This window comes from Salvelinus namaycush, chromosome 4, assembly GCF_016432855.1.
Source record: "Salvelinus namaycush isolate Seneca chromosome 4, SaNama_1.0, whole genome shotgun sequence".
NCBI lineage: Eukaryota > Metazoa > Chordata > Actinopteri > Salmoniformes > Salmonidae > Salvelinus > Salvelinus namaycush.
In genome coordinates, this window is record NC_052310.1 from 10863758 (window position 1) to 10890747 (window position 26990).

Here is a 26990-nt window from a genome sequence, read left to right on the forward strand (position 1 = left end):
CCCTAACACAACTAACGTTAGTACAGTGACCACAACTACTGGCTCACAAGCTCCTGTCCGGGTAAAAAGTTAGGAAAAGTCAAGGTACCAAGACAGACACTGCATAATGTGCAACAACTGTGTATATTTTTGTTTCCTAGTCTATATGCATAGTGAAAACGCTACAACACACTGCATAATGTGCAACAACTTTGAAGTTGTCAAGTATCGAAACATATAGTGAAAGGTACTGTTTATTTATTTATCATTCTTGTTTTATAGTCTATACGCAAAATGGAAAGACAACAATGTATTGATTCCTCATCAAGGTCGTGACGGCAGGTAGCCTAGTGGTTAGAGCTTTGGACTGGTAACCGGAAGGTTGCACGATCGAATCCTCGAGCTGACAAGGTAAAAATCTGTCGTTCTGCAACTGAACAAGGCAGTCATTGAAAATAAGAGTGTCTTAAACAAAGGTAAAATTAAAAAAATACACCTGCAATTTGATCCAACATCTAGACATGCCATGAGACTTGTATAAAATGCATCAGGCACACCGAGTGTATATACTTACACAACGCAAATTCTCTGATTTGATTATATACATGTCAATGTCATGATTCCTAAATTAAATATTGGAAACTTCCCTAATTATAGAAACACGTGACTATAATAGAGACGCTAGTTCCCTGTTCAGTGCCCATGTCCTTCCGCCACCGACGAAAATAATATCTTATAAATGCAATTATACAATGAAAGATACATATTTCATGATATAATGTATTGCTTTGTCAATTTATTCTGCACTATTTTACGTGTTGTCCTAATCGCGTTTCGCCGGATAGATGTCTTTGAAGAACTATTTTACACTGCGGCATAACATTATGTCCAATCGTAGCCTTTCTCAATTGGAACGGAAGCCATGATGGAAGTTTGCGAGAGCAGCGAGAGAAACGAGTCAGTAGGGAAAGGGACGTGTCAGGGAAGAAGTGCGGGCGAGTAATATAATTACACAGATTTGTTAGCTATGGTTAAGGTGGAGGCTGTCAATTTTCCTGTCATATTTTTTAGTTCCGACGACGTGGATCGTTTTGTCGGATGAGTTCTTTTTTTGTTGTTGAAGAATTGACATGCTAACTAGATACGCTAGCCATATCTAGCTACGTGTGTGCAGAGATCGAGTGTGTGTCACAGTCACTATTCTGGGCAAGGAACGTCGGGGAGATTTCTCTCCGCTTTTCTGGCATAATCACGGCGCCTTGGGCGAAATCAGATACTTGGTACGCTCTTAAAATACAACGGTTCGAGGGCTGGATAATTAATCACCTATTCATCTGGAGGATTTTGTGTCAAATTGTGGCATCTGGGAAGCCGGGCCTGTGGTGGAACGGAGAGAGGCCCTCCTTTATGACCCAGCAGCAGCAGAAGCTATTCTAGCTAGCACGGCTAGCTTAGCTAACTAACGTTCGCTGTCAACGTTTGACACCAACGGGATTGCGAGGGAGAAATATTGGCAGCATTTCATACAAAGGCAACAACAATACTTTATCTTAATATAAAAACGTTAAAGACTCCTGTGACAGATATGGCTGCAATCATAAAGGAAATTGTCAGCCGAAACAAAAGGAGATACCAGGAGGATGGGTTTGACTTGGACTTGACTTGTATCCTTTTTGTTGAATGGCCGTAATATTAGCTGGCTAGTTTTTATTTCCATGTTCATCTGTCTCTATTAACGTTACCTTGCTAACTAGCTATAATACCTAGATTGCCAACTTAACCTTTCTACAAAAGAAGATTAGCTAGTTAACGTGAACTAATGTTAGTAAAGTTAGTCAGACAGAAGTCAGTGAGCATTAATTCAAAATATATATATATAGTTAGCAAGCTGTGAAAGCTAGCTAGGCAGCTAATGACAGAACGTCTGGTTGGTTGGCTCGCTCACTCGTCACTGGTTGGTCAACTAGCTGACTACCTGGCTAGGTCAATTAGCAACCAGGTTCTGTGCTAACCTACTCTGCTAAATTGCTACAGTATTTGAGAACGGTGTGTGACCTGTGAAACTAAACGCAGTTTTGATAACTAGATAAATCTCATAGCTTGCATAACGTTAGCTTCGCTAGCTAGTAGTTTGCACGTCCATCATCATCATCATCATGATAACTGAGCGAGAGATTCAACATCATGGATAACGTAGCTGGCTAATGTAGTGGTAGTTAACGTTATGTCTAGCAAATTGATCTTGATAAGTTGAGGTCTTAATTATTTGGTTGATGTCAACTGAAAATGTCACCGGTTAGTTGGCTAATATATAGTTAGCTTCCCCTGGATGGGGAACAAAGAGATCAACCTTTTTGCGACGCATTATTAAGGTCCTCTGGCCTACATAATAATGTAACAAGCTATAATTGATTAGATTCACTTTATATTCTCAATCAGTCCTCCTTCTAGCCAGACAAAGACCTACAAGCATTGAGTCATTATCAGAGTGAGAGGAAATGGTAGCTTATTAATACGATTTATAATAGCGCTATCTAGTTAGTGGAATGTGCCAATTTCAATGTGCTTGAATGAACATAATCATTGGTTTGGTCGTCTTCATATATTTTAACTTTTTTCGTCTAGCTTAATGAGCTCAGCATGTTTGTATTGATTTGAGCAATTGTTGGGGATAGTGTTTAGTGACAAATGACAGGAAAAGATCATTCTCAAAATTACTGTTCAGAAGTTAGCTTTGTCTGAAATGCGTCACCTAACCTTGCAAGGTATGCAATCAAATGGTGAAAGTGTAGGTGCATGTAGAATGCGTAGATAAAAGCCAGTTAAAGGTTATGAGCATAATTGGAGGAAGTGTGGCTTAGTACTGTTGTACAATATTGGCATGTTTAGTTGTCATGTCTTGCACTTCAATTGGTAAACTTCTCTTTGCTGTGGCTATGACCCTTTGATTGAGGATCAGTGATCTCAGGAATTGCTGTGCATTTTATTTTATACAAATAAAAAACAGAACTGGGTTTGCCTAACGTAAGTATTTTTTGAGTTAGATAATGTATGAGCGAAACATGGGATTATAGCTAAATCACCTTGTTCCATCAAACATATTTAGATGTGAGAGAACTATTGTGCCAGTCATTGTGTCGGTCATTGTGGCAGTGTTCGGGAAGGCAGTGTAGCCATGGTTGTTCCTGTTATGTAATGATTCCTCTCCATTTCTAGGGTTTGGCTTTAAAATAGTGATGAGATTTCACATCGGCAACAATGCCTCTCCACCAGATCTTAACTGTGCTATTACGAATATGAAAATGATTCTCCTAAATGGTGTTGCTGGAAAATGGCTTATTTTATTTAACCTTTATCTAGGTTAGTCTCATTGAGATAGTCTCTCTTGAAAATGAGATGTTTGGTCCAACCAAGAGATAACTATGTTCTGTGCAAAATTGAATTGATCCCATTCAGTCCATTGATTGATTTATTTGATTGGAACAGTTGCATCGTGAGGCTCTGCTCATGCTGACCAGTGCATTTGTCATTGCAGTAGTCTCGGGTACTTTTGGAGCATGACGTCATTGTGATTTTATGCCAGTTCAAATGTAGTAGTACACTATCATGATACGTTAGTGTGTGACAAGACGGCCTGGGTTTCAGTAAATGAACAGTAAACATGGAAGAATAATTTAGAGATCATGTTTTGTATGCATTTCATATAGTAGTAGCAAATTCTGATGAATTATTTGACCAAATAGGGAATCTTTGTATGCTTAAATACATTTTTTTGTGCTTGGATATATTTCCCAAGTGAAAAGGCATGCGCAAATTACAGCAACTTGAGCTTTGTTTATACCTGATGTGAGTGACGTAATGCTTTTTCTTTCGAAGAGGTAATGATGATGGGTGGGGGGGTCTGGTCTATATTACCCAGGCTCTGTCCTGTTGTCCATACTTCTCTGCCGTGATTGATCTGGCGTGATAAGCAATGCATGTTTGATATAAGCCATCTATGTTTGGGCATATCAAAGAGCTGTTTGTTTGTATTGTATACCAATTGTATGTGGGTTGTTGTATTGGTCTAGGTGTGTGTAATTCCTTTCTTTAGTCTCTGACCTTTAAGCAGCCAACCTCCTGGTTTCCTTGACTCCTGCGCTCAGATATTTATCCGAACATAATTGCTATGGGCTTTCCTGCTGAAAGACTTGAGGGTGTATACAGAAACAACATTGATGATGTAGTACGGTAAGTACTTCTCCTAAATGTGCATGTCGACGTCCCTGTCAAATAAACGAGGGGTTTCTTAGAACGTAAAGGAATGGGGAAAAGGTAAACTATGAAAACAGCAGGTAGTTAACTTGTCCTAACTACCTTAACCAAACCCAGTGGGAGCAGTTGGCGAGGCTGAACATTTGAGGGCCCCGTAATGTAAGCCAATTTCCAACAAATCTTAGAATTTCTCCAGGGAGCTGAGATATATTTTAGCATTTTAAAAGCTAATTTCCAGGGATTCTACATATTCTGCCATGGCATGTTCTCAAAGATAATTTTATTGAAAGTTATAGTTCAATTTATTTCAATTTATTTTTTCTACATACTTTATCTGGTTTTAGTTGTTTAAGTTTACACTTATCATTATTATAACTGTTTTACAGTTGGGACTTAGGTATCCCAAAAACCTGCCCAAGGGTTTGTATGGCAGAAAAATCCCTGATCCTTTCTCACTGTTTATCATTATATGGGCGACAGAGGTCGGACTGAATATAATGTTTGAAATGCATGCTGTTGTGCCAGCTTCAGAGGCTTGCCTGATGTGTCAACTGAAACCAAAGGAGTGACCTGCAAGCCACCTGTGAACTTAACCTGACCCTACTTATTTTATTGTGCACCAATTTCCTTCGATTTACGCAGGCCCTAAAAATTGTCAGACTCCAGCCACCCATGTCATAGACTGTTCTTTCAGCTATCGTATGGCAAGCGGTACCGGAGCATCAAGTTTAGGTCCAAAAGGCTCCTTAACAGCTTCTTGCTGTTTATTATCTATGCATAGTCACTTTACCCTTACCTACATGTACATTTTACCTCTATTACCTCGGACTAACCTGTATCCCCGCACATTGACTCGGTATTGTAACTTTTTTCACTTTTTGTTTATTTAGTAAATATTTTCTTTACTCTTATTTTCTTAACTGCATTGTTGGGTAAGGTCTACACCTGTTGTATTCGGCGCATGTGACAAATAAAAAATTAATTTGAGGATGTAGACTCATAGGTGTGGGCTTTTGGAAATGTTAACAGAAAAAAATGCCCTTTTCATTTCCCAGAAGCTGTTGTTTTTAGATATGTGCGCCAATCTGAGCGACCAACACCCTACTGATAGTCAATGTTGTAACACTGTATTATTTAGCTTGTCTGAGAGGCCGTCAGTCTGCCCCTCTGTCTGTGCCATTCTGGCATTATGCTCTGTTTTAAGATGGTGATTTAGAGGTCCGTTAATGTTTTAGAGGGCCGTTTAATGTTGGAAGTTAAGTCGGATCAGAATTGACTAAAAATGTGTTCTGGATGGAAAAGTAATTCTCCTCTTCTCTCTCTCAGGTTTCTGGACTCTAAGCACAAAAATCATTACAAGATCTATAATCTGTGAGTACCCTGGTATCTGTCTATTTTGCTTGTGCATATGCAGTATGGTCAGCAGCGGTTGCTGTGCTGCAAAGTTGTCTGATGTAATGCAGAAAATGTCTGTGGAATATAGCCCTGGAGGAGGAAAAGCCTTTCTGTTTTAGAATGTAAACCACAGTAGCACTTATTTGCCTTAAGTCATCAGGACCCAGTTGTCTATCCGGATTTGGCCTATCGTATAGGATTAAATGCATAGAACGGGAGTCCCCATTCAAGCAATGATTTGTCTATTCTATTTCTAGGCGTCTAATCCTATCAGATAGGCGAAATCCAGATCATTTTTTTAATACAGGGCCCAGTGGTTCTTGGTAGATAGGCCCAGGCATTGTGATGACGTTTCAGAACAATCATATCATGGTAACCGTTTGGTATAGTTTTACCCTGGAAAAGGAATTTACAACCATGTTTTCCTCACTCAGTATGAAGTCATTACCTAGTAGACTGGCACTGACTGACTTAACTGCGAGCTACAAAGATACTAAGGACCACAGGTTTCTCATTGATAACAATCATCTTAACTATTGAGAGAAGTAGAGAGAGCTCAGTAAAAACAATGGATATATTATTCAACAGTTGGCTGAATCTGTTTGGAATTCATGAGGTTGCGGTTGTTGAAATAATCTGTATGCTGACAGATCGATTGTACAAATGAAAGAATGCTCCCGTTTGTAGTCCACTACTACAGCAACATTTTTGTTTGTCCCTTTATAGGTGCGCTGAGCGACATTATGACACAGCCAAATTCAATTGCAGAGGTGAGACATTACATTGCAGTGAAAACATCACTTTCATTCAGGCTGTCATTGAATGAATCAATCTTTCACTAAAAACCCACGTGTGACATTATCTAACTGAGCTCAGTCTCTCTCCGTCTCTCTCCAGTTGCACAATATCCGTTTGAGGATCACAATCCCCCCCAGCTGGAGCTGATTAAACCGTTCTGCGAAGATCTTGACCAGTGGTTAAGTGAGGATGACAATCACGTGGCGGCGATTCACTGTAAAGCTGGAAAGGGACGTACGGGTGTCATGATCTGTGCATACCTGTTACACCGGGGCAAGTTCCTCAAAGCACAAGAAGCTTTGGACTTCTATGGAGAAGTCAGGACCAGAGATAAGAAGGTACATTTTATTGTTCCAGTCTGGCCCTCTAAGGCTGCGTTTACACAGGCAGCCCAATTATGATATTTGTTCTCTAAATGGTCTTTTGACCAATCAGATGAACTCTGAAAAAGATCTGATGTGAAAAGATCTGACGTGATTGGTCAACAGACCAATTGTTCAGTGGGAAAAAATATCAGAATTGGGCTGCATGTGTAAACGCAGCCATACTGTCTTGGAAACGGATCATCCACATTTTCCAGTTGGATCATTCAACCCTCTAACTCTTCCCCAGGCCATTTTCAACGTACCTCGCTGGTAACATAAGGGTTAAATGGAGGATTATGATGATAGTCGTCAACTCCACACCATAGGCCTGGTCGTCGTGGTTGATCCTAGTATATCTCTAATCATTGTCTTAATTGAAGGATACATTATGAATAGTTGCTTGAGTTAAGGCTTATCTTCCTAACTTGAACAGTTTTGAGGCTCCTATAAAGGCTTGTCATCATGATTTGATATTTCAAATTGTAAAAGTCCTCTACAGACGGAGAAAAAAACTTCAGTTTCTCTAAGAGTTCCTCTTTTCCCATTCAGGGAGTGACAATCCCCAGCCAGAGGCGCTATGTCTATTACTATAGCCACCTTCTGAAGAACCAGCTGGATTACAAACCAGTGGCTCTGCTCTTCCACAAGATGGTGTTCGAAACGGTGCCCATGTTCAGTGGCGGAACGTGTCGTAAGTGATTTCCTTGTCATTGGTCTCAATCCTGTTTCTTTCCTGTATCCTCCTGACCTTGGGCTTGTGTGCTACTGGCTTTCACACTTTCACAATGTGAGCTTCAGTTCATTGTCCTGCCTCTGTCCTCTGCTTTGCTCTGCACAGCTTTGCTTCTTGATGTTGCATGTTCTTTTGCCCTTTTCTCCATGCAAAGCTGACATTAACTACAGTGGAACGTACCGTTTTGTAATGAGGGTTATGCTCGTCAAAATTGTGTGGTTTCCCTGCTATTATTTTGTTTGGCTCACTGGTCATTTGACTTGGCTGTATAATCAGAGAATAAGGGGTTTATTCGTGCGTTCAAGACAGCTGGGAACTTGGGGGGGCGGACAAGGTCAAATCATGACGTCCGTGATCTTCAGGTCAGAAAGTCGGCGCTCTAGAAAGTTTCCGGAGACTGCTTAAAAAGATTTTTCCCAGTCAGCTCTTTTTTTTTCTTCACCCGAGTTCCTGTACTCTGACATTTCAGAGTTCCCAGTTGTTTGAAGGCAGCATATACAGTTGAAGTCGGAAGTTTACATACACTTAGATTGGAGTCATTAAAACTAGTTTTTCAACCACTCCACAAATTTCTAGTTAACAAATTGTAGTTTTGGCAAGTCAGTTAGGACATCTACTTTGTGCATGACACAAGCAATTTTTCCAACAATTGTTTACAGACAGATTATTTCACTGTGTCACAATTCCAGTGGGTCAGAAGTTTACATACACTAAATTGACTGTGCCTTTAAACAGCTTGGAAAATTACAGAAAATGATGTCATGGCTTTAGAAGCTTCTGATAGGCTAATTGACATCATTTGAGTCAATTGGAGGTGTACATGTGAATGTACTTCAAGGCCTACCTTCAAACTCAGTGCCTCTTTGCTTGACATCATGGGAAAATCAAAAGAAATCAGCCAAGACCTCAACAATTAGTAGACCTCCACAAGTCTGGTTCATCCTTGGGAGCAATTTCCAAATGCCTGAAGGTATCACGTTCATCTGTACAAACAATAGTATGCAAGTATATACACCATGGGACCACGCAGCCGTCATACCACTCAGGAAGGAGACGCGTTCTGTCTCCTAGAGATGAACGTACTTTGGTGCGAAAAGTGCAAATCAATCCCAGAACATGGGATGAAACAAAAATAGAACGGGGAGCCTTGCAAGCCGAAGAACACCATCCCAACTGTGAAGCACGGGGGTGGCAGCATCATGTTGTGGGGGTGCTTTGCTGCAGGAGAGACTGGTGCACTTCACAAAATAAATGGCATCATGAGGAAGGAAAATTGTGGCTATATTGAAGCAACATCTCAAGACATCAGTCAGGAAGTTAAAGCTTAGTTGCAAATGGGTCTTCCAAATGGGCAATGACCCCAAGCATACTTCCAAAGTTGTGGCACAATGGCTTAAGGACAACAAAGTCAAGGTATTGGAGTGGCCATCACAAAGCCCTGACCTCATACCTCTAGAAAATTTGTGGGCAGAACTGAAAAAGCGTGTGCAAGCAAGGAGGCCTACAAACCTGACTCAGTTACACCAGCTCTGTCAGGAGGAATGGGCCAAAATTCACCCAATTTATTGTGGGAAGCTTGTGGAAGGCTACCTGAAACGTTTGACCCAAGTTAAACAATTTAAAGGCAATGCTACCAAATATTAATTGAGTGTATGTAGACTTCTGACCCACTGGGAAGCTGAAATAAATCAGTCTCTCTACTATTATTCTGACATTTCACATTCTTAGAATCACCACTTTATTTTAACTGACCTAAGACAGGGAATTTTTACTAGGATTAAATGTCAGGAATTGTTCAACTGAGTTTAAATGTATTTGGCTAAGGTGTATGTAAACTTCTGACTTTAACTGTACCTCGCTGGATTGCCAGAAGACTTATATGGACCTATCAAATAGTGATGAGGGTAAAAAACAATACGTTACATATCACACAATTATTTAGTAATTATACTCAACAAAAATATAAATCCAACATGTAAAGTGCTGGTCCCATGTTTCATGGGATCTTAAAATATTCCAGAAATGTTCGATACACACAAAGCTTATTTCTCTGAAATGTTGTGCAGAAATTAGTTTACATTCCTGTTAGTGAGCATTTCACCTTTGCCAAGATAATCCATCCACCTGACAGGTGTGGCATATCAAGAAGCTGATTAAACAGCATGATCATTACACAGGTGCACCTTGTGCTGTGGACAATAAAAGGCCACTCTAAAATGTGCAGTTTTGTTTCACAACACAATGCTGCAGATGTCTCAAGTGTTGAGGGAGTGTGCAATTGTGCTGACTGCAGGAATGTCTACCACAGCTGTTGCCAGAGAATTGAATGTTAATTCCTCTACCATAAGCCAATGTCATTTTAGAGAATTTGGTAGTACGTCCAACTGGCCTCACAATCGCAAACCACGTGTAACCACACCAGCCCAGGACCTCCACATCTGACTTATTCACCTGCGGGATAGAATGAGACCAGCCACTGGGACAGCTGATGAAACTGAGGTGTATTTCTGTCTGTAATAAAACCCTTTTGTGGGTGAAAACTCATTATCCTTGGCCTGGCTCCCCAGTGGGTGGGCTTATGCCCTCCCAGGCCCACCCATGGCTGAGCCCCTGCCCAGTCATGTTAAATCCATAGATTAGGGGCTAATTCATTTATTTCAATTGACTGGTTTCCTCATGAACTATAACTCAGTAAAATCGTTTTTTTGTTCAGTGTATATTATATCGATACTTTGACTCCAATAATTATAATTTTTTTGTTAGCTATCGCTAGTTGGCTGTACCTGCGGCAACAAGTGTTTTTTGAATTTGAGATTTTCCCTGGCTGTTTATTTTTTATTTTGGTGGTTCTTAAAGATGATCTGATTTTAAAATATATATAGCTACATTATCTTTTCTAGATACTTTATATCTGGCTTTTAGTTGTCCTTAAGTTTATATTGAACGTTTTACCATATTTTTTGGGAGTGAAGGCAACGATTTAGCATCAGCAGCCCTCCGCTGCTAAATAAATCAGGGGAAACACTGGCCAAAAGTATTTTTTTAATTTTTATCCTATAGCTTGTTCTCCGTCTTTTTAAATAGTGAGCCAACATGTTTTCTGCACTTTTATTACCCCTGATCAAAACACATTTTCTCATGGTCTCATCTCTCTGCAGCAAAGACATAGTGAGCAGTATGTTTGGAACATCAAATCGCAGTATCGAATCGCAATACATATAGAACCGTGACAATCGCAATACAACTCGTGTCAGCACCTAAGTGTCGTGATATTATCGTGTTGCGAGGTCCCTGGCAGTTTCAAGCCCTGCTATGCTATAACAACCCCTGACTCTGTGTGATTGTCATCAGTGGCTGCTCTTTTGTATTTTTATTTATTATGGATCTCCATTAGCCGCTGCCAAGGCAGAAGCTACTTTTCCTGGGGTCCAGCAACATAAGAACATTACATACAGTTTCAAATAATACATTACATTTCATAACACCTTACCAAACACATTCTGTGTGTTCCCCTCAGGCCACCACTCCACCACCACCATATTTACAATACAACAGCCATGTGCACGTGGGTGTCTTGTCAGCTGTGTCTGGAATTTAACCTCTTCACTTCATTATTCCATATTTCTGTCGGTTGACCTATTGCCTGGGGCAAGTGAACTGAGCAGCCTTCTGAGGTTGGCCTATTGGGCAGGTGATTAAAAAAAAAAAAAAAACTGGTGAAAACATCCAACCTGAAAAGAATGCCAGTAGCTTAAAGCTCATCTTTCTGGTTCCAACCCATTGTTTAAGTGAAAGATGGAAAATTTATGGCATTCTGGCAAGTAGAGCCTGCACTGAGATTTAAAAAAAAAAAACTGATAACAAGCTAAAGTCAAAGAATTCCAGTACTGGTCTTTTCTGATTCGTCCCTTATGTGTCGGTGTTAGGCAGGCAATATATGGTACTTCTGCTTGTAAATGGCTAATTGACATTTTCGGGCAACCAAAAACTACTCTTGACTTGCCGATTGGCAAGTGCCTTTTTGGCTTTAATGTCAATCCCTGTTATTTTATCCCAATTCTAAACACACACCACTATGTGGTGTGTTCCCATTGCACAACACACAAAGTATTGAAGTGGTTTTAATTTCAACGCCAAAGCCCCTGCCCCTCATAAAATTAGTAGTAGTAGATGACAAAGTTTGTTTTCTGTCGTTTTCTTTTTTTGAAGGAAAATGTTAGTTGATGCTTATTAAGGCATGTATGTTAGGAAATGCATTACTATAAATATTATGATTGCAGAAAGGGCCGTTCCATAATTGTTATACTGGTTAAGGTCCTAATAACTTGACAACGGGAAGTTGCTGTCCGCATGTTGAAATGGTAAGTTAGAATCTGTTTGACTGGTTGTAAACATGTATATGCTACAGTGTGTTTGTACATAGCCTTGATAACCCAGCTCTACCCAGGCAGGGCTGCTGCAGGACTCTGTGTTAATCTCCTTTTCTCTTTCTAAGGGGACACTTCCGTTAAAAACAAGAGCGAGCAGATTCCACATGGTTTCAGGAAAGGGAATTGGCACTGGGGTAATAATGATCAGCTTTTCATCCAATGTTTACCTGTTGACTAGGAGGTTGTGTCGATGAAGGTGGTGTTGTTGAACTAGGTTGTAGATTATGTTGGTGGTGTTAAACTTCGTTGTGGACTGATCCTAGACCAGAAGTACTCCCTCAAATGAGCTTGGTTTTGGTCAACTCTTCTCTTCTTAGGGCCCTTTATAGCATGTTACTGTAACCGTCTTTTCTATAATTAATATTCCTGGCAGTGGTACTATGTAATTCTGTCCCTTTTCTGTCCTCCATTCCTAATTTACCGAGATGTAAATAATATGTACTTGGTTGTTGTCACTGTGTCTCTCCACCCACCAGGAGAGTGACTGGTGTTAACTTGTGCTCACCCACAGATCCTCAGTTTGTGGTGTACCAGCTCAAGGTAAAGATCCACACGTCCAACCCGGTGAACACGCGGAAGGAGGAGAAGTATGTGTTCTTCGAGTTCCCCCAGCCGCTGCCCGTGTGCGGAGACATCAAGGTGGAGTTCTTCCACAAACAGAATAAAATGATGAAGGTGGTAATGGGCCTTGTGGTTCTTGATTTTTATATGCACGTTAAATTAGGTATTGTAGACTATTCTGATTCACTATGAGGGAGGGTGAGATTTAACTTAAACACACAAGTTCTGATTGGAGTATAGCCTACATTCTGTGTCGCGGTTGAGATGATGTAACTGCTTTTGTAACTGAGTTACTGTAACTTTGTAACTAACTGAGTTATTATTAAGTTAGCCTTTTATTCACCCCCCCATGTATTTTTCCATCAGGACAAGATGTTTCACTTTTGGGTGAATACCTTCTTTGTCCCTGGACCAGAGGAGAACTTTGAGAAAGTTGAGAACGGGACGTTACCAACGGAGACGTTACCAACGGCGACGTTACCAAAGGAGCAGGCAGGAATCCAAACGGGAGGAACGGGGGACAACGACAAGGATTACCTGATCCTCTCACTGACGAAGAACGACCTGGACAAGGCCAACAAGGATAAAGCAAACCGATACTTCTCCCCCAACTTCAAGGTCAGTCAGGTGAATGAGACTTTCTTTGATTGGGGGTTGGGGAAAAATAAATTTTTTATGAATGTTTGGGGAAATATTTGACTTTTGTGCCAAGATGAATGCGCGGTACCACTTTATTTGAATAGTTAGTCTGTAGATGCTCTACAGACTATCTACTAACCCTAACCTTTATTCTAAACCTAACTGTTACATCAGCAAGCAGTTGCTTATCAACAGATGGTCATACTATCTGTAGAGAATCTACAGATGGATTATCCAAATAGTGTGACCAAATGCTCTCGCCGCTTCGCTCAGATAAAATGTAGTTTCCCCTTTGTATAGATCCATTGCCGTGTTTCAGTATGTGGATAATAACGTTTTCTCTGAAACTCCAGGTGAAGCTGTACTTTACCAAGACCGTGGAGGACATCTTCAACTCTGAGGCCAGCACTTCCACCTCGCTAACGCCAGACGTTAGTGACAACGAGGCGGACCATTACCGATACTCTGACACCACAGACTCTGACCCGGAGAACGAACCGTTTGACGAAGATCAACACACGCAAATAACGAAAGTGTGAGGTTTTTATGGGAAGTAAAAAAAATAATTAAAAAACCTTTCAGAGGGGAAAAAAGGAACTTGAATATAAACTGAAAAGCAAGTACCTTTTTCCGCACCAACCTACAGCAGCAGGACATTTGCGTCACGGAATATGCCACCAATTTTAGGAACAATGCTGACCAAGTTTTCTTTGTTCTTTTGAAATGTTTTGCCCCTCCCCCGCTCGTTCATCCGGAAAGTATTGAGACCGTTGTTGAGTGGGAAAAGGTTCAGTAGCTGTAGTGTTATACCTTTTTGTGTCAAAGACTATAGAAGAAGATTTCCGCTATCAGGAGATGTGAGATCCGGTATTGGAAAGGCTTATTGGAAATCATAAATTTCACTGCTCCATCTCCTGTGGAAACCAAGGCCAGTGCTTCTGTCACTTTCTCCCACTTCATTCGTTGCCCTCCACCATGCCCCTACCACCCCACATACCACCCCTTCCATCCTGTCTACTGTGAATGCTTCTTGTGCTTTTTGCAGGTGGTCTCACATGAGTTTGTGCAGTGTAAACTGCATGTTAGAATTTCTCCAGTCGACTTATGATTATTATTGTGATTATTATTATAATTATTAAGCTACATGACATCTAACCAATGTCCATACCTTCTATCATGTCTGTTCAAGGTATGCAGAAACCCAGTGTCCCATGTATTGTTGATGTTTTTATGTTAAGGTAAATAGAACACAAAACGGCAGGGAAGCCAGTGTTGCAATAACGTGAACACTATAGTTAAACGACAAACGGTGTGCATGTTATTGGAATCGTTGTTTAATAAATTGTATACCATGTTTTTCAACAACAACAAAATTGATTTCTAAAGCTGATTTTATTAGCCAGGAGGTCAAAAATGGCATCCTTTATTTTCATGGTATCTGCAGGTATAACTTCAATCTTTTGGCAAGCCATTTAGAATGGCCTTGTGTTTTATGATACAGTACATGGCGTCACGCCCCCCCCCCCCCCCCCTTTTAACAGTAACCGGATACAGTTTTGGCGATCATCACAGAGGACAATGGTATCATGTTTTGAATTCATTTTCAGTGTGTAATGTGCTTATAGAGGGGTAATCTGTTCCAAATGTGTACCTTATGACATGCGTACTGCAGCATGTATCCAAACCTGCATTAGTGCGTCTAGGTCGGTGTCCCCTCAGTCTCTAGAAAGTTTTTCGACAAACTGCACTTTTTGTCATCTTAGTATGTGCATGGACACACCAGAAGTGGTGATGCTGACCTAGTCTTGACACCTGTTCAGTAAGGCCAATAGAGGTGACGCTTGGTAAGAGACCGAGGCGACAGAGTGGGATTGAATGTTAAGCTTTGTCTGAACCGATCCAGAGGTGTTTAATGCAGGTTTTGATCAACCCAGGAGTGGATAATATGTGAACTTAGGTGCTCTTTAGGTTTTTTTCCCCCTCTTGAGACATCAGATCTTTTACTCCTTGAATGACTTGTTTTGCAGCCTTATCGTATCTGGTCCAATAAGATCCGGATCACTTGTACATCCAACAAAAGGTGCTTAAACTGCCAAGCTGCATGCTTACGATCCAACAACGGAGCCAAGAATCTGTACCTATCCTATGGTGCAAGTAGCTTCAGTGGCATACACTACTTCTGTGTGAACTTTTTAATGTGCACTCCCATGTGCATTTTTCTGCAGTTGCTGTCCCTAACTGGTTGGGGTTATTTCCCTTTTTGTTGCGTTTTTACGTTCTTCTCCTTTTCAAAAACAGGTTTCATTCCGTTGGGGAATGAAATTAGCGCAGCTACAGATTTTACAAAGTCTTGTGCTTGCTCATGAAATATACAGAGCCCTATATATGCGAATATTTAAATATGTATCATTTATTTTCAGCATGCCAAATTTTTTGTAACACCCAGGAATCTGCACTGAGGGTAGTGATGTAAGCTGCCTTTTCCTGTACTCTTGACATTAAGGCTTCCCTCTTTTCAACAATCCATCGCACATGCCGTTTCATCTCGCCTTGTTTTTAGACTATTTTCCCTAGGTGTCTGTCTGTTCTTTTGTCTGTTTTTCTTCATCGTAAAGTGTACCCTAGCCAACCCAGGAACACTTCATCTAGAATTCTCTTTTTTTGTTTACATTTTATGACATCACTGAAAACCTGCCAAAAGTAAGCTTGATAATTATTTCTTTTTGTTAGTTTTTTTTCTTTGTTCTTTAAGGTGGGGCCTATGGGAGATATTCTTTGCCTTACTTGAAGTTGACAAAGCTTACTCTGCTATTGCTTTGAAATCTACCATTCTGCCCAAGCACTGACTTGATAGTTAAAGTACTTATTTAAAGCTACTATTAATAGAGCAATAGACTTTTGCACTGTTACAGGGTTTTGCAGGGTCTCAGTCAGTGATTCAGTCTCTCCCCCCCCCCCCCCCCCCCCCCGTTGTTCCCCTTTGTAAAACAAAAGCCTTGCGATCAGTGAAGGACGGTGGAATAAAATGGCTAGGTGTACCTTAATCTTGTATTCATGCATCCCCCATAGAAACAACAATTTGTTACTTTGACTGAAAATGTCCTGATCCTTTTTTATGATTTTTTTTTAAAGAAAATAAATAAAAATTTGGAGAAAAAAATGGAATTAACTATTTGACGGTATTCGTGTTTTCTGGTAAAGACTCTGCAGGTAAACTATCGGGCAAAAAAATATACTATCTGTATCCATTTGCTTACTATTCTGGATGTTCAGCAGCTTAAATGTATGAATCTATTCAATGGCCTCACTATTAAGGAGCTTATGTTTAAGAGACATTTCTGAATGCTTCATATTCATCTCCAGCACCACCCCAACATCAACACATGTGAATCGCTTCTATGTTTAGTAGTAAAAAAAAAAAAATGCATCGTGTGATTTAAAAAAAATAATTGTAAATTTGTACCAATTATGATTAAGCTTTGTCTACTAATTGGTTGATGTCATTGGAAAGCTTAAAGGAAGATGAGTTTCCAATGACATCAACCAATTAGCAGGCAATGCCTACTCATAATTGGTTAGTCACACGATGCACACTGGTGTCATTGGAAACACTTATCGTCCTCTTTTCTTTTAGCTGCAAAACATAGAAACATGCCATTTTCACATGTTGGTGCTGGATTTAAGGCCACAGGCCATCCCCTAGACATCTGTAACCCCGATTCTCAAAACATGTTACCACAGTACCTTAAAGTACAAATTCCTAGGGAAACCTACGGGAACCTTTTGGCATGGGCTAAAACTTGTGGAGTTCACAGGCAGCATACACACGGTTCAGCTTAAAAACAAAGTAAAATTATTTTAAAGGTGCCAGTGTGTAGGTTAAGTTTCATGTCACTAGTTTTTAGCTGATTTGTGCAATATGTTATAATGATGCCTGTGGTTGCCACACATTGCCTCTCATTTACAGTTGAGGGGGATAAAAGAAATCTTATTAAATACTGTTCTAGAACATGTCATGCATGCAGATGGAAGGGGTGCAATAAATCAAGAGGTGTTACCTGCAGAAGTGGGCGGGGCTACCTCCCACCCGCCACTCCATTGTTTTGTTTGGGGTTTTTCTCCCTGGGATTAATTTTGTGCAGAGGTATGTTGGCTATAACTCATTCTATTTTCAATCTTTAAAAAAAAAAAAAACAGCCTTATTCCATTTCAGCCTGTTTGGATACTATTGTGCTGTGCAACAGTTGCTCTGTGTGTAATGCTATGCACTGAGAATACACAACCCACGATGTAAAATAGAAAAACTTGTACAGGTTATAATTATGCTCATACAAATTAGATGTCTGTTTGTTATTGTATGTGTAAACTGCCCTTTATCTTAGTGTTATAAACTTCACATAAATCCAATCAAGTCTCATTCTTGTCTCTGTGAGATACCTGATTTGTGATCGACCTTAATATTTTACGATGAAGATGACGCTGACCAGTAGAACGAGAATTCTTCGTCTAATATATTTGATGTATATTAATGCTTTCTGATTTCAAGTTGAAATAGATCATGGACAGTGCTAGCTATGGAAAAGAGGGTTGAGTCGATGTAAGTGTGAGCTGGTGTGCAAAGCCTCTAGGTCATTATGGTTTTCTCCACGCCAGGAAATGTTTACTGCTGTGTGTAAATAGCTTGCTTTTAAGATGCCAGAAGTTTGTGAGAAAATAATGTCAACGGTCTCGCTTAAGCGACCTATGAGTGGGATAATGAAGTGGTTGTATACACTAACTACAAGCCCTGTACATTTGACTGACCTCTGTTTTGGAAACATTAAGCCGTGTTATCCTAAAATAATGGTGCCATTGCTGTTCAGTGTGGTGAGTATGATCAGATGATACTTTCAAGGGCTGTGCTATTGAGAGTATTCATTACTTAGAGATCTGTGCATCAAATGTCCTTCACTGATTCTTTAATTAACACAGGAAACTAAGGCGTTCTCTTCATTGTCTGCTAATACTATCCAGTGTTCCTATTGCCGGTGTGAAGGGATCACCATTTTCTATCTCTACAGCCTTCGTTGTTCTAGGATGTGGCAATTGGAATGTGTTTTGCCCACAAAAAATCAGCAATTCACGTGGCCTGGCCTTTTGAAATGATAGGAAAGACATATTTAATGGAATTGTTCTTTGTGACATTTCCATAGAAACAGGAATTGTGAATACCAAAGTCCTAGATGAACGTTCCCTATCCCCTCCTGTATAACCGACTGCTCTACGTTGTTTGTCGTTACAAAACACCACCACAGCCCTGGTGGAAGCTGATATTTTCAGGGGATGAAAAAGGAGAAGCAAGAATTGAACATTGAGGCGTGCCTCTCAGTCTCGTGCTCGTTAATATCTCTCTAGCCTGTTGATAATCAAATTCCCCATGCGGCGCCCCTCAACTCAACTGCACCATTTCAGCTCGATGGTTCCCGTTTCCTTGTTGCCTTCTCCCCAAAGCGTTTTAGCAATGGTATCAAGGGTGGTAGCAACCAATGATTGATCTTCGTGTGAGTCATGTGTTTTTGCTTCTGTGGTTATATTCAGAGGGACTCTTCTGTGATTTGACAACTGCTAGCATCAGATATGTCTTTACAATCCATATGAACAGAATGTAAATGAAGTATTGGCAGTAGATTGTGTATTAATGTATGTTGGTTTGAGTACACACAGGATCTGATAATGGTTCATCCCTGGTGTTTAATGCAGACAGAACACACAAAGTTGTGTAATAGGTCTGGTGAGCTCAACATGTCTTACATGGATGACCTGAGAGACTGAAAATTGGGTCCCTCACTATCTCTGTGACCAACGGTCAAACATCCTTCAGTCAGTCCTTTCATACAGGTGTAAACTGAGAAAGAATAACGAGACAAATGGACCTCCTCAACTTGAATTGGTTCCAGTGAATGGTGCGTACAACCACAATATACGACTGGAGCTCGTAAAAAGGATCCAGGCCTGATGTTTTGTCCCCACAACGCTTTTAAAGTCACAGCAGAAGTCACAGACAGTGTCTGTCTGTCTTGTGTCTGGGTTTCAGGCAACTGCCTGAGACACCCTCCGTCACCCTCATGTTGCCCTTTTAACCATCATTTGTCTGAGGAGGATAAAAGGATCCTCATTGGCTGAGGGAAAGACAAATGGAAGCCACTAGTACCACAGGAGGTTGGTGGACCCTTAATTAGGGAGGACGGGTTCGTGGTATTGGCTGGAGTGGAATGGTATTAAATACATCACAAGGTTTCCATGTGTTTGATGCCATTCCATTCACTCCGTTCCAGCCATTATTATGAGCCAGCCTCCACTGACTGGTACACAGGGACAACCGCACGTCTACTGCAGTACACACGTTCCCATGTCACGGCACATTAGCTTTCAATTAACCTAACCCTCCATGGAATCTGGCTGGTAATGTTGTCTCCCCTATCTATGGTCTCCTACAAAGTTCAAAACAGAGAAAGGTGTCTATATGGGTTTTGTGGGGGGGGTTCTGCTCTGCAGCCTCAGTCAGATACATCTGATGAATAAAGAGTGGCCTGCTTGCCTACCGGTTCAGTCAGGCATGTTTGTTTTGTGAGGCTGTGACTGAGTGAGGCTAGGCTGAGTTACCTAACCAAACACAGCAGCGGCAGCACCACCACTAGGGAAACTCCCTGAGAGGCCTGTGACATAACTTACTCCCACACTCCTAGCTCGATCCAGCATCCAGCCTTCCACTCCACAGGCTTAGAGAGAGAGCGGGAGACATACAGCAAGATATATACAGTGCATTCAGGAAAGTATTCAGACCGCTTTACTTTTTCCACATTTTATTACGTTACAGCCTTATTTTAAAATGGATTCAGTAGTTTTTTCCCCTCATCTACATACAATACCCCACAATGACAAAGTAAAAAAAATGTTTTGACATTTTTGCAAATTTATTAAAAATAAACTGAAATATCATATTTACATAAATATTCAGAACCTTTACTCAGTACTTTTTTGAAGCACCTTTGGCAGCGCTTACAGCCTTGAGTCTTCTTGGGTATGATGCTACAAACATGGCACAGCTGTATTTGGGGAGTTTCTCCCATTCTTCTCTACAGATCCTCTCAAACTCTGTCAGGTTGGATGGGGAGTGTCGCTACACAGCTATTTTCAGGTCTCCAGAGATGTTTGACTGGGTTCAAGTCCTGGCTTTGGCTGGGCCACTCAAGGACATTGAGACTTGTCCCGAAGCCACTCCTGCATTGTCTTGGCTGTGTGCTAGGTTTGTTGTCCTGTTGGAAGGTGAACCTTCACCCCAGTCTGAGGTCCTGAGTGCTCTGGGGCTGGTTTTCATCAAGGATCTCCCTGTACTTGGCTCCATTCATCTTTCCCTCGATCCTGACTAGTCTCCCAGTCCCTGCCGATGAAAAATGTCCCTACAACATGATGCTGCCACCACCATGCTTCACTGTAGGGATGGTGCCAGGTTTCCTCCAGACGTGACACGTGGCATTCAGGCCAAAGAGTTTAATCTTTGCTTCATCAGACCAGAGAATATTGTTTCTCATGGTCTGAAAGTTCTTTAGGTGCCTTTTGGCAAACTCCAAGCAGCCTGTCATGTGCCTTTTACTGAGGAGTGTATTCCGTCTGGCCACTCTACCATAAAGTCCTGATTGGTGGAGTGCTGCAGAGATGGTTGTCCTTCTGGAAGGTTCTCCATCTCCACAGAGGAACTCTGGAGCTCTGTCAGCGTGACCATTGGGTTCTTGGTCACCTCTCTGACCAAGGCCCTTCTCCCCCGATTGCTCAGTTTGGCCAGGCGGCCAGCTCTAGGAAGAGTTTTGGTGGTTCCAAACTTCTTCCATTTAAGAACCTTCAATGCTGCAGAAGTTTTTCGGTAACCTCCCCCAGATCTGTGCCTTGACACAATCTGTCTCGGAGCTCTACGGACAATTCCTTTGACTTCATGGCTTGGTTTTTGCTCTGACATGCACTGTCAACTGTGGGACCTGATATAGACAGGTGTGTGCCTTTCCAAATCATGTCCAATCAATTGAATTTACCACAGGTGGACTCTAATCAAGTTGTAGAAGCAGCTCAAGGGTGGTCAATGGAAACAGGATGCAGCCTGAGCTCAATTTTATGTATTTTTTTTATTAATTTGCTAAAATGTCAAAAAACTGTTCTCACTTTGTCATTATGGGGTATTGTGTGTAGATTGATGAGGAAAAAAATTTATTTTATCAATTTTAGAATAAGGCTGTAACGTAGCAAAATGTGGAGAAAGGGAAGGGGACTGAATACTTTCTGAATGCGCTGTATACAGAGAGAAAAGGAGGGGATAGTTAAAGGTGAGAATAGAGGGGGGAGAGAGGGAGAACATGTAGAAGCCTAGATCCAGAGAGCCTGCTAAAGCCATCTGCTGAGTGTGGACCTGACTCTCCCAGCATCTGCTGAGATCCATTGTAGCAACTGTCAACGAAACGTGTAGCCTACAGTAAAGCATGTATGGTATGGGCTCCATTTGAGAATGAAGATTCAGTTATGGGCAGGGATGTCCTTCTTATTCTTATTGAGTTTGATGCTCCTCCCATGTTACTAGGAGGATATATAGGATACTAATGAAGAGGCAAACAAATGCAGGGATTTTGACTGGGGAAAGAATTGGATTAAACCTCTTTGTGTGTGTGTGCACGACTACACGTCTCTGACTGTGTGTGTGTGTTTGCGCACGTCTGTGACTGGGAGTGTTTTTTAATCTCTCACCCATGTATTTACAGTAAACCATTTTACCTGCACCTTGGAATTATTGTCAACACTCCTGCATCCCCTAGCCTGGCTGGCCAGGTTTAGTGTGTTATGGATGAACCTGGCAGAGGGGCGGGTCAGGTGCCCGGCCACACACAGGTAGGTCACTGTTCCCCTATCCCGCTGTCGGAGGAACATTGCCGAGTCAGCGTGCCCGGCTGCCAGCATGGCGGAAGTCTGGGAGGGAGCCCGGCGTCTGTGCCGCTCTATACACACTGCTAACCGCTTGCAGGGGCCTTGGCAACAAACACATAGAAACAGACACACAGAAACAGACACACACACACACACACAGCTGTTCTACACACAACTCTTTCAGGGGCTCTGGTACTACACTTAAGAGACTGTCTCCTGTCTCATTATCAGTGGAGGCTGGTGAGGGGAGGATGGCTCATAATAATGGCTGGAACAGAGCGAATGGATTCGATACATTCCATCAATTCCGCTCCGGCCATTACCACGAGCCCGTCCTCTCCAATTAAGGTGCCCCCAACCTCCTGTGGTCTTTATGTACTGGCTCTCGTATGTTTTCTTAAGTCATCTCACTCTGTAGTATTTACAAAACAACATTTCTATACAGAGTTGAAAGGCTTTAGATGAACTGTATATGCTGAGCCTGACTGGAGAGCATGAGTTTAGGTTTCAGCTTAAAGGTTCAGCGCAGCTGTTTCTGTCTCAATATCAAATCCTTTTTGGGTAGCAATTAAGTACCGTACTGTAAGTGTTTTTGATTAAAATGGTCAAAAAGACACAAAAATAGCTTCTTAACAAAGAGCAATTTCTCAAGAAAGAATTTTGCTAGGACTGCCCCCCCCACACACACACAGGGATGCTGGCTCATGTTGACTTATATGCTTCCCACTGTTGTGTCAAGTTGGCTGGATGTCCTATGGTTGATGGACCATTCTTGATACACACAGGAAACTGTTGAGTGTGAAAAAACCCAGCAGCGTTGCAGTTCTTCACAAGAACCGGTGTGCCTGGCACCTACTACCATACCCCAACGGCATTTAACCCAGTTTGGGAGTACCTGATCTAGACTGATTGAAGTGGATTTAAGGGATCATAGCTTTCACCTGGATTCACCTAGTCAGTCTATGTCATGGAAAAGCAGGTGTTCTTAATGTTTTGTATACTCAGTGTATCTAATGACAGGCAAATCAAATTTTTTACTGCACTGGGCCTTTAAGATCACTTTATACGCCACATACACATCCTAGTGAGATCAATTCTGTCTGGCAGCTTTGTTGAGGAGAAGCCTGCCATGATCGGGTATGGATTGTGGGAGGCGTATGCCCCTGGGCGCTATTGACTGTCCTGACTGGCCCAATCGTTGCGCCTCATGAGCAGAGTGGAGCTCGATGCACTAAATTGACAGACGAGGAACGTCAAAGTCAATTCCTGATCATGACTCTGCCTCAATGAATCTAATTTACTTCACAATAAGAGCGCAGACAGGCAAGCACCGATGTGTTTCACTGCTGAAGTTCACCATGTCTGTTTATCCACAATTCTTCATCAGGCACAATGGCCGTTTGATTATTGCACATAGATTGTTACATTCTATAGCTCTCCTGATCTGCTTTCCACGGAGTCGTCTCTTCACTGTTGACGTTGAGACTGGTGTTTTGCCGGTACTATTTAATGAAGCTAACAGTTGAGGACTTTGAGTTGTCTGTTTCTCAAAGGAGACACTCTAATGTACTTGTCCTCTTGCTCAGTTGTGCACCGGGTCCTCCCACTTCTCTTTCTAGTCTGGTTAGACCCAGTTTGCTCTGTTCTGTGAAGGGAGTAGTACACAGCGTTGTACGAGATCTTCAGTTTCTTGGCAATTTCTCGCATGGAATAGCCTTCATTTCTCAGAACAAGACTGACGAGTTTCAGAAGAAAGGTCTTTGTTTCTGGCCATTTTGAGCCTGTAATCGAACCCACAAATGCTGATGCTCCAGATACTCAACTAGTCTAAAGAAAGACAGTTTTATTGCTTCTTTAATCAGGACAACAGTTTTCAGCTGTGCTAAGATAATTGCAAAAGGGTTTTATAATGATCATTTAGCCTTTTAAAATGATAAACTTGGATTAGCTAACACAACATGCCATTGGAACACAGGAGTGATGGTTGCTGATAATAGGCCTCTGTACGCCTATGTAGATATACCATTAAAAATCTGCTGTTTCCAGCTACAATAGTCATTTACAACATTAACAAATGTCTACACTGTATTTCTGATCAATTTGATATTTTTTTAAGGGACAGAAAATGTGCTTTTCTTTAAAAAACAAGGACATTTCTAAGTGACCCCAAACTTTTGAACGGTAGTGTATATCTCTCTATTATGCATGGGATAACTTTGGAACAGATTTACAAAATGAAAATCACTTAGAGTTAATTTCCTGGTGTTTTTACTGTATTTTATGTCCCCAAAAAATGTACATTAAAAAAATATAACTCTGGGGGCCAAATAAAATGACCAGCAGACCAAATTGGGGAATTTGGGGAATCCGGTTGGAGAATCCTGTTAGGGAATCCTGCTCTAGGCTCCCAGTAAAGCTACTTGGCAAATCCTTGTAACTGACCATGAGGACCATACAGACCTGCTTGCCTCTAGTGGCCCAGGAGCTGTGAAGCTGTGAGCTCAGGAGTCCCCATCCAGAACATGAACATCTGCTGTAGGCCAGGCCATGGCCCAGTAGGTTGGATTCCTCTGTAGGCCTCTATCAGTGTGATGGGACCCGAGGTCCGGGGAGGCCCCTGAGAGATAGATGTCCTGTCTGGCCAAAGCTCCACCAGGCCCCAGTCTTAGCAGCCTGAGTAACCAGCCATTGAACCCCCTGACCTCACCCAGTGAAGAAGCTGAGGTGAGGAGTGGGTCTGCCACCAGCCGGCCCCCTTGGCTGCAGCCAATGGAGGGCAGGAGGATCCCTCTAGGGAGTCCTACAGCAGTTCTTTTAACTTCTCGGCAAGAGACGATTTCTCCTGGATTTTTTTCTGTAAAGGCGTGCTATGAATAGAAAACATGAATAGGGAAAAGGGGAGAAATTGTGAGGCAGTGTTTTTTTTGTTTTCCACTACTCTTTATCGTTATTTGTTGTTGTACATGTGTATGGCCTTGTTAGCGCAGTGGATCAAAAGCTCTGTGAGAGACGGAACAGAGAGCAACAGACAGGGGGCTTGTATTTCAAGTATAAATGTGTTTGTCACTTAACTTTTTAAGGGGTCAATTGTTCTCCGTGCCTTTAAGACATGATCACATTTCAGAACTTTATTTTCTGTATGTCCCTGGTCATATATTTTCGCTCAACTGGTTTCTGTGGAATTGGCTGCGAGGAAACATTCACAGCATGGAGAATGTTTTTTAAAATGATTCCCAACAAATTGGATTGGTTCGTTTCAAGATCATCTATCCACTCAATTAAACATTTGTTTCAGAATATAGTTAAGTCTATGTGAAATGAGACAGATGATAACCCCTAAAATATAAATACTGTATTGCTTTTAGATCACAAAATGATTTCACATCAGTGCCCCCTAAATATTTAAGACCCCTGTAGCCTAGACTGTCCTCAGAGTCCAGTGAATCAGCCTTGTGGGCCATTCAGTCAGCCTACATTTGGTGAGTGAGCAGTACAAAACCCTTAGGCCCTTAGCTCTAACCTGGTGAGTGTTTGCGGCACGGCCTGTATCAATAGCCTGCTGTGCACGATTCTCTACCACTGGTACTGTGAGTGCTGCTCCTCTCACTACGACTCCCTGGCTGGTTCCCACAATCTGTTAAAGCAGTTGAAACGTGCTTCTCGGCCCAGCGTCCCCCATGACGGCCTGCCTCCGCCCTCCTCTTCCTACCCCTCCCCGCCCCCTGCCGACTCAATGCACAGCTGTCTTGCATTTGGATTAAGACAAGAACAAAGCAGGAAGTGGAAATTAAACAAGGGTCTGAAAAAACCTGGTCCTGTAAGTTATCAAAGGTGTAAGAACCTGTCTTCTGACAGCTCGCGGAAAAGTCTATTTCCACTGGGCCAAAACACTGTGCATTCTTTTTTTTAAATACAGAGAAGAGAGAGAGGTGCAATCAAGCAGTCCTACCGTAGCCTCAGCCGCGGTACATTCATTTCCATTATTTATTTATCTGGGGGAGTGTTCCAGGATGATTGTCTAGCCTGGAAAAGCAGCCCCGTCATTTGTTTAAAGCCCGGAGAGAGCTATACATCATAAACCGGCAGATTAAAGAACAATTACAGGTTTGCAGCAGCTGTCAGATATTACTGGCCCCTGTTGCTCTAGGCATTACCTTCATCTCAGCACTCTGAAAATGCATCAACAGTATAGGTCTTTGGGCCAAGTCCGGCTCATTGTTCAACCCTGGGTCCCAGGTTGACACAAAATGGACACATGTCCCGTTTTGTATCTCATCAATCTGCACTGCTGAAAGACGGTTTTGTTTTATCACTGGCACACTGGAAACTGACTAGGCATTTGCCCCAAAATGGAAGCCCCTCTACTGGAGCTCCTGATCCAAACCAGAGGGATTGTGAGAAAGATGAGAGGAGGGGGGTTATACTATATGTATCCCACAGCCAGATACAACGACACCTGTATTGACACTGCGTTACTACGCCCTCTCCAAATGTGCACATTACGGCACCCTGTATGACGTTAAATGTTAATAGCCCTTAAGCTACTTCCCGCTCCTGCGTATTCCTGCATTGTGTCCTGCTTATGTAGTTACTACACTACATGGTTAAGTACTTTGACATTAATCCCATAGGGCCAGAGGGAGATTGAAATGATGTCGAGCTGCCAAATGAGTTATTTGGGATTAGAGGCCAGCTCTCTGTGCCTCTGACATATGTGGGAGTGGGGAGGACATGATGATCCAATGGAAGATGTGATGGCAGCCATACAACAGACTTGAAACTCCCAATATCTCATTGGACATAATGTGCCTTTTATCAGTACAAGCTCAACGTAGGGATTACACCCCTAAGTGCCAATGTGTTGTCATCTTTACTGTAAAAGACCAGTGA

The 26990-nt window shown here is 41.8% G+C and overlaps 1 protein-coding gene across 5 annotated transcripts; it reads left to right on the top strand.

Moving 5' to 3' along the window:
• Window positions 1-902: 902 nt before the first annotated feature.
• LOC120046138 (phosphatidylinositol 3,4,5-trisphosphate 3-phosphatase and dual-specificity protein phosphatase PTEN) lies at window positions 903-17374 on the top strand. 5 transcript variants are annotated; one of them, XM_038991131.1, is made up of 10 exons: window positions 903-1643; window positions 4125-4209; window positions 5560-5604; window positions 6355-6398; window positions 6526-6764; window positions 7341-7482; window positions 12020-12088; window positions 12466-12629; window positions 12882-13142; window positions 13508-17374. In XM_038991131.1, exons 1-10 carry the CDS (start codon window positions 1565-1567, stop codon window positions 13691-13693), a joined length of 1314 nt encoding a protein of 437 aa, XP_038847059.1. In that variant the 5' UTR covers window positions 903-1564; the 3' UTR covers window positions 13694-17374. The 5 variants fall into 5 exon arrangements, with proteins under 5 accessions (XP_038847059.1, XP_038847060.1, XP_038847061.1 ...); XM_038991132.1 differs by having other exon boundaries at window positions 12882-13133; XM_038991133.1 differs by having other exon boundaries at window positions 12466-12593.
• The last annotated feature ends 9616 nt before the right edge of the window (window positions 17375-26990 follow it).

Excerpts from the sequence above, each read along its gene's own strand:
- LOC120046138 (XM_038991131.1), top strand. The coding sequence starts at position 1,565 with ATGGCTGCAATCATAAAGGAAATTGTCAGCCGAAACAAAAGGAGATAC. Across the intron at positions 4,210-5,559 it reads AACATTGATGATGTAGTACG|GTTTCTGGACTCTAAGCACA; the intron begins GTAAGTACTTCT and ends TCTCTCTCTCAG. Across the intron at positions 12,630-12,881 it reads AACAGAATAAAATGATGAAG|GACAAGATGTTTCACTTTTG; the intron begins GTGGTAATGGGC and ends TTTTTCCATCAG.